Below are 7500 nucleotides of genomic sequence, written 5' to 3' on the forward strand. Positions count from 1 at the left end.
CCTCGACCACCGCACGAGGAGCAACAGCGTGACCGTCCGCGGTCATCACGGCCACTCCCGGTTTCTCGGCTGCCGTGTATCGTGGTGGTGCCGTGTTTGGTCATCGTGGTCTGTGTGCTGCCCTTCAAGATGGTACTTGTTTCGCTGCTACAGTGTACCGTTTTGACCGGTTTCATCGTCCCACCAGACTTCATCAACGGTACGTACGTATCGTAACGGTAGTGATCGCGACAATCCTTTTCATTCATTGTTACGGCGCACCGGACTGGGGGACTGGTCCGGCCACACAAAACGGGGTGTATATATTGTTTCACCTGCTGTCTTTTTTACTTATCGTCTCTACTGCAAAGTCCCAACGGAATGTACCAACGGCCAAACTGCCGAGGACGCCAGTATTATTCCCGATGCTCCTTCACTTCTGCACTCCAGCCGTCAGTCATGTCCTGAATCAAAAAAAGGATCAAAAATCGTCCATGAGCCACGTGAATCAACCAGGCCCCTCTCCTCGCGGGGGGAAGGCTGGCAGTAGGCTGCTTCCGAATGTTGAAGGGTGGCTTTGTCAAATGTCAGCTTTGATCAAAGAGCCGTCCTAGATTGCTAGATTTCTTTTTTATTATTATTATTTCCCGTCCTCTAATCCGTGTGCTGTGCTGCGGTCTCTGTTGCTCTCACGTCCGTTCCCGCTGCTCACGTAGCACGACAATTGTTTTTCACTCGTCACGACTTTTCCCACTTCGGTCACTCTCATTTTTTGCTTTTTCTGGCTCATGTTCGACCCCTTTTACTGGTTTGCTTGCACACTCACACAACCTTGGCAGGCGAGCTTCGGGGTGTTCGGCAAGAGAGCGAAATTAATCACATCACAGCAGCCCGCAGCATCCAGCCTGCTGATGCTGCTGCTGCTGCTGCTGCTGCTGCTGCTGCTACTGCTCTGCTGTCATCACCATCCCGCGCGTGTCCTGTCACGAAGCTAGGGTGCAAAGGGATGGCCGTTTTTGGAACATTTGCTCCCCTCGCTTGCGCTCACTCAAACACACAACAGCAACACACTCTAGGTAGGTGGAGGTAGGGGGACCTTTGCTGCGGCTCCATGCATCAGAGACGCTCCATATCTACTAATCGCACACATCTGTGCTCAGTGCACACAACCCAGATTTTAGTGGTTCCCTTTTTTTATTTTTTGTTTGTTGAATCAATTTCCACACATTTGTGCTCCCCTTTTGCACTCGCGGCCCAAACTCACTCACACGCACAGAAAGCAATAAATCCAATTTCACAGGCTCACAGTTCGTAGCGGGGGGTGGCTAGGGTAGCTGATGCTCCAGAGATGATCCCTCGCTCTTTTAGCCCTTTTTTCACTCCCACACCACTACTCCTGCTCAACCACCAAACACCAAACCATCCTCTCCTCTTTGTGCAGAACATGAGCTTTGGCCTCACGGCTCAGAATGGCCCGACGGTGGTGACACCTTCTGCAGTGGGTCCCTCGAGTGATGATTCATCGATGAGAGCAAATAAGGAGGAGAGGAGGGTATAGCTGATGCCCATCCTTGTCCTGGTCGTCCTGGGACTCTCATCCGTCTTTTTTCTTCCCCTTTGTCACTTCGCAGCTTTATGATAAGTCCGCGTGACGCGTGCAAGCGCCCGCCACTTGTCAAACCTCAACCCCGTCTCACTCTAGACTACGGCACCGAAGCCGAAACGCGCGGGCCCTGGTTCCTGGTTGCATGAGAAGCACGTACCTTGCAAACTTTCCGATTTCCGGTGCTTTGGATACCTCGCGGTAAAGCGAGGAGGTGTGTGCACGACGGGGGCAGCTTATAAATTATTCCAGTGTATTCCCATTCCGTTATACGGACTGGGAAAGGGGCACGGTGCGGCACTGTGTGTCACCCCCGATTTTGTCACCAGCGGCGCGCGAGTTCACTACCGACTTCCGGTGGGAGTAATTTTGCGATAATTGCAAAGGACATCCTCTCGCAGGCAGCAGCGAACGACAACATCATCGGCATCATCGGCAGGTTAATTCAATAATCAACTCTCGCAAACACAGAACACTGACGAACCGATTTTTCGCACACACAAACACACGGACGCACCGACTAGTATCCTTACGAGACAGCAAACTTTCATCCGGCACTGGCTCAGATCGTGCCTGGGGGCCCTTCTTCAATTTTCAGCTTCTGCTGCTTCTCGTCCACTTCACCATAGCCACTTCGCGAGTATTCACTTCATCTCGAACCGATTGCACTGTAGGACGCGGTAGGACGCGGAGGGAAGTCGTACCACATTAACATAACCCTCGCTGTACTACGATCCCTGACAGGTTGTAGCAGGGGCGCTATACACCTGGCAGCGCTTCTCAGCGCACTTCAAATTGCATCCTCTCGAAAGATTGGAGCACTAGCCTCGAATCACCTGCACCTATTCCGGGGGCGGGCAGGGTATTCGATCCTAGGAGATGCTGCACTGGGCCACAGCAGAGTATAATGCTCACTCTACGTATGATGAACGGCTTTGAAACGCGCTGTATCGAAGGCAGAATACCGAGCGCGACTGAACGCAACCGCGAAGCACCCTGTAAACCCTGTGTTTGTTGCTAGTAGACGTAGTTCATCCTGCCACTGGTGCGCCTGCTCCATCGGTGCGTACTCAGAGATATGACCGCATCTGCGAGAAGGGTCACATAAAGAGAGAGAGAAGAAGAAAGGAAGGAGAGAGCTTTTCAATTCGAGTGCTTCTTCCCAGCCCCGTCCTGCCGTCGTTGTTGTTTCTGTTATCCTTTGGTATCCACTGGCTAGAAGCCGCTTGATGCGATGCTTCCGTGGGGCTCGCTGGCTGGTCTGCCTAGCTGGCTGGTTTATCGCTTGAAAGTTGAAGTTTAATGCCAAATCATTTCTTCTTAATTTCCACCCGGGGTTTATTACCCGGCTCTTCACCACTTCTCACACCCACTCCGCCAAACAGGAGGGGGAGCTGTTAAATGTTTGTGGTGTCAACGTGGAAATGTTTCCAGCAGCATGCTGCGTGGTGTGCTACAGGCGGAAGATGGGACCTAAATCTAGCGTGTAATGCGTGCTATCACGGAACGCAATTTGTTCGGAAGTCGTCTATCCTCACGCATCACTCAATGTGTCGCTTCTCGTATAAATGATCTTCTACTGCTGCTGCGTGTGCGAACTTGAGGCTGCTCGCCACAATTTTATAAGAACATTTCATGCGAAAGTGAACCAACCAGCACCGTATTTGGAGTCTTTCGTGCGGAATCTACTTCCGCACATGTGCTTTTTGGTGGGAAATTATAAAACACCATGCTTCTCCATCATGCGGTACGTCGTTTGGTTTGTAGCATCAACCATAGCAGTGGCTAAGTGCACAATCGGAAGAACCGTTTGGTATCCTTAGAGGAAATACTATGTACAGAAAAATGTCCGTTTTTAATCGAAATAAATTAATTCAGATCAATACTATAAGAGCTATTTGTCCAACAAACATGCTATAAAAAAATCTGTTTCTCATTTTATTGGTTGTTTAATCTACTTTTGATATAAGTGGAAAATGAGTTGAATAATCTCTATCGTTATCAAATATTGCAATCAATGTCTATGTGAATCAAAGAGGGATCTTTTTTCGTTTCAAAATACCCATCACTGAACAGCCGTTAAGTTGTCAGTGCAATTATCATGACCATCGCCAATCGATTGCAACGCATTAGCGCGATTGTTAGTATCACCGATAAACGCGGTGTAAAGTGAAACAAAATTGCACCCCCTTCATCGCACACACCTCTTGTAGCTGATTAGTAAAAGTGCATCCGGAAACCGCAACAGCAGCTCAAACTCGCACAAGCATACTCGAGTGCGGCGCACAGTTGCTCACCACTACCAGCAGCACCAATGCATTTGCAATATGCAACCACCCTACGCCGCTGCTCTACTAGCATTCGCACACACGATGCACCCTACCGATGCACTATTTTTGCACGAGCCAGACGAACGGGCAAAAGCCGATCGAAGTAACCGTAGCTATCAGCGCATCATCGACAGCTTACCCTTACCAGCGGATGAGCGCCGTCGTCGCCGTGACAACGTGAGAACAATCGCCGTCGCAGTAGTAACGCAGCAGCGTTCGAAGAGCGATCCGATCGTAAAAACATACCAACCGAGATGATCAAAACAGGACTCACCCTAGCCCCGCGCCTCCTCCGCCGTCAGCAGCAGCAGGTTCGTACGAGATGTGATCGCAAGGCGTAGAAAGGCAGCGGTATCACCAGCAATCAATAATCCTACACACATTTCTGCCGCGTGATATCGCTGGGATCAAGCATCATCAGCTCAATCCTCTACTCTTCCTTTCTGCTCCCCTTTATCTCCAGACTACTGCTGTGGTGGCATCGTCGATTGGCAGCGGTTCAGTGACGGTGAAAAATTATGCAACCGAGGCGAAATTTGAAACGAAGGTACGCGATTTGCTTTTTCGCAATTGACCTTGGGGCGGTGAGCGGGAAGGGGAGAACAAAAATATTATCTTTACGATCCAGTGCACACCAGGGGAGTGTTTTAGAAATTCATAAATTTAAAAAACTAACACCACCCTGTGCCATTATTTAAGCCCTTCAAGCTACACAACCTGACCGAGGGACCACCGACGAAGGCTACGGTGACGCGCGATGAAGCGCTACAGTACTATCGGCAGATGCAAACGATCCGGCGGCTGGAAACTTCGGCCGGCAACCTATACAAGGAGAAGCTGGTGCGGGGTTTTTGCCATCTGTACTCGGGCCAGGAAGCGTGCGCCGTTGGCATGAAGGCTGCGATGCGAACGCAGGATAACATCATCTCGGCGTACCGCGTGCACGGATGGACCTACCTGATGGGGATTACGCCGTCCGGTGTGCTATCGGAGTTGACGGGCAAGTCGGGTGGATGTGCGAGGGGTAAGGGTGGATCGATGCACATGTACGCTAAAAACTTCTATGGCGGTAACGGAATTGTGGGGGCCCAGGTACGGTTTTTCTCAGCACGCGTTCTCGTTCATCTCACGAGTATCTTTAGTGATCGTTTTACCTTATTTCTGCGATTCTTTTGCTGCGTTGCAGGTTCCGCTTGGTGCTGGTGTAGCGCTGGCCTGCAAGTATAAAAATAATGGTGGCGTCTGTCTGGCCTTGTACGGAGATGGAGCCTCCAACCAGGGACAAATCTTTGAGGCCTACAACATGGCACACCTGTGGAAGCTGCCGTGCATTTTCGTATGCGAAAACAATGGCTACGGTAGGGATGGCGCTCGTCCTGAGTGTGTGATGGTATTTTGCAATGATAACGGTGGCTTTTGTACCCTGCAGGAATGGGCACGTCCGCCGATCGTGGATCCTGCAATGTAAACTTCTACAGCCGTGGAGATGTACTACCTGGTATATGGGTGGACGGAATGGATGTAGTAGCGGTTAAATTGGCCACCGAATTCGCCATCAACCACGTGTTGAACATAGGCCCGGTCGTAATGGAGGTGTATACCTACCGGTAAGCGAAAAAATCTTTTAAAATGACATTACGCTCTCTCATTCATCATCTGTTTCCACATCTCCTCCACAGCTACTCCGGCCATTCGATGTCCGATCCCGGTACAAGCTATCGTACGCGAGAGGAAGTGCAGGAGGTGCGACAGACACGCGATCCTATCACTTCATTCAAGGACAAAATTATTGATGCTGGGCTAGTGAAAGCAGAAGAACTGAAGGTATTATGGGTTTTTATTTGCACTTTGGTTTCCCTGCCTAACAGTTCTCCGGATTTACTGCTCCGCTCCCTAGACGATGGATAACGAGATCAAGAAGGAGATCGACGACGCCACTAAGCAAGCCAAGGCAGACTCGGAGATTGGCTTACCGGAGCTGTCTACCGATGTGTACTCGAACAATCTGGAAGGAGAAATCCGCGGATGCACACCGGCCTCCTGGCTAAAGCATAGTACTCTTAAACGGGCCGTCAATCTATAGAATCGGGCAGCAGGAACACACCCTAAACCACGATTTCCAAACCAAAGAAGTGACCTTTCTGTAGGGAGTAGCCCCACGCAAAATCAATTGTAAGATTGGAGTATATTTGCAAAATAATCTATCCAGCTGCTTAATGCTTAATCATTTGTAGTATCATTTGTATCGACCAGGTGTATCATTGAAATACATATATACGATCCATAAGGTGAGGTCTATAGGTTGGCTAGCAGTGAGCAGGATGGAATGAATGGCAGGTGTTGACCGTGGCGTCATTCGTCGCTATCGCTGTCCTGGTACGAATCATCAAACTCATCCTCACCCTCATCGTAATCAACGATCGTGAAGACGAACGCGTGGCAACCGAAACGGAGCAGGGCTCCGTGATACAGTATCGCACTGCCTTCCCATCCGTTGACCAGTACCGGGATTCGTCGGTCAGGCGAACATTTGCATGCCGGTATCGAAGCATCCGCCATGCTAGAAACAAGTAGAAACATTTCCGTAAGTTGGATTTTCAGTTAGCCTCCAGCTGGGAAGGACTTACAAAGTAGTGGCGTAAAATTCTTCCAACGTGTTCGGTTTGCGGGATTTCGACAGAATACTCTGTACCTCTTGCCTGAGTTGTTCGTTCTTCGCGTTGCTGGCCGCTGTTCCGGGCGATGGCGACTCATCCTGCACCGTACCGTCCTCGTTGCGTCCGTTTTTCTTGCGATGAGCGGTCGCACCGGAGCGGCATGACTCTTTCGCCTCCGTCTTCCGCCAGGATGAATGGTCGCTGAAATCGCAACCGTACAACTGGCCATTCACTTCCGTCCCATACTCGGAGTAGTTGATCAGTTCGAACATTTGCGTCACCTGTAGGAGAACATGCGTGTAGATAATTGATTATTCAGTACTAGCACAGTTCACACGATGCTTCTTACCTCATCGTAAAATATGATCGCATGTCGGCTAGAAGTACAGCAACAATCACCGTACTTTGCTAGCGTAACATCGTTACCGGGCCCGGATCCGATAGTAAATGAACGGTAGGACATGCATATCGCATCATTCGCGTCAACCTTTTCGAAGGTGAAATAACCATCCTCCTCCAGATCGATCCAGGTCAGGGCAGCCCGAACACGTATCTTCTGTTGCTGCACTTGCCTTTCGATGCGCTCCATCAGATGATTAAGGCCGGTCCCCCTCTTGCTGGCCACTGTGCTGGACGTTGTGAGGAGGTGCTGATCGATCCCAGGCATCACTGGCGTTGTGACCGCAACATTTGGCTGTCCTGTAGATTCTCCATTCAGACGGGCATCATTCGACAGTTCCTTTTTGAGAGCAATCATGCCACTGTTTGAGGTACCATTTGGGTTAGTGAATTCACGAGCTATCCGCTCGATATCATCCTTTGTGAGCAGTTCACTCGGTAGTGGTATCTTTTTCAAATCTTCCTGTTGTGATAACCGTTCGATCGAATCATTCCGAGTGCAGTCGCTCGATCCAGTCTTATTAACATAGGA

The 7500-nt window shown here is 50.1% G+C and overlaps 3 protein-coding genes across 5 annotated transcripts in view; 1 reads left to right on the forward strand and 2 right to left on the reverse strand.

Annotated features, from left to right (window-relative positions):
• LOC125959835 (uncharacterized) overlaps positions 1 to 2589 on the reverse strand; it is a 6191-nt gene extending 3602 nt beyond the window's left edge. The window contains exons 1-2 of one of the 3 annotated variants that reach the window (XM_049692793.1): positions 1743 to 2589; positions 1 to 443 (exon numbers count right to left, since the gene is read on the reverse strand). The exon at positions 1 to 443 is cut by the window's left edge and continues 74 nt beyond it. In XM_049692793.1, the coding sequence (XP_049548750.1) occupies positions 1 to 248 (248 nt within the window). In that variant the 5' untranslated portion in view covers positions 249 to 443; positions 1743 to 2589. Of the gene's footprint in view, positions 1202 to 1742 lie in introns of those variants that run through there. The other 2 variants (XM_049692795.1, XM_049692794.1) reach the window with 2 other exon arrangements.
• Positions 2590 to 4005: 1416 nt separating this feature from the next.
• LOC125950938 (pyruvate dehydrogenase E1 component subunit alpha, mitochondrial-like) lies at positions 4006 to 6116 on the forward strand. Its single transcript, XM_049679339.1, has 7 exons — positions 4006 to 4223; positions 4376 to 4459; positions 4612 to 5004; positions 5099 to 5270; positions 5342 to 5519; positions 5592 to 5736; positions 5810 to 6116. Exons 1-7 carry the CDS (start codon positions 4167 to 4169, stop codon positions 5993 to 5995), a joined length of 1215 nt encoding a protein of 404 aa, XP_049535296.1. The 5' UTR covers positions 4006 to 4166; the 3' UTR covers positions 5996 to 6116.
• Positions 6117 to 6239: 123 nt separating this feature from the next.
• The window catches only part of LOC125950937 (PHD finger protein 12), a 3542-nt gene continuing 2281 nt past the window's right edge, over positions 6240 to 7500 (reverse strand). Inside the window, exons 4-6 of the mRNA XM_049679337.1 lie at positions 6919 to 7500; positions 6540 to 6850; positions 6240 to 6472 (exon numbers count right to left, since the gene is read on the reverse strand). The exon at positions 6919 to 7500 is cut by the window's right edge and continues 89 nt beyond it. Of these exons, the coding sequence (XP_049535294.1) occupies positions 6265 to 6472; positions 6540 to 6850; positions 6919 to 7500 (1101 nt within the window). The 3' untranslated portion in view covers positions 6240 to 6264. The remainder of the gene's footprint in view (positions 6473 to 6539; positions 6851 to 6918) is intronic.

Source organism: Anopheles darlingi, chromosome 2, assembly GCF_943734745.1.
Source record: "Anopheles darlingi chromosome 2, idAnoDarlMG_H_01, whole genome shotgun sequence".
Lineage (NCBI taxonomy): Eukaryota > Metazoa > Arthropoda > Insecta > Diptera > Culicidae > Anopheles > Anopheles darlingi.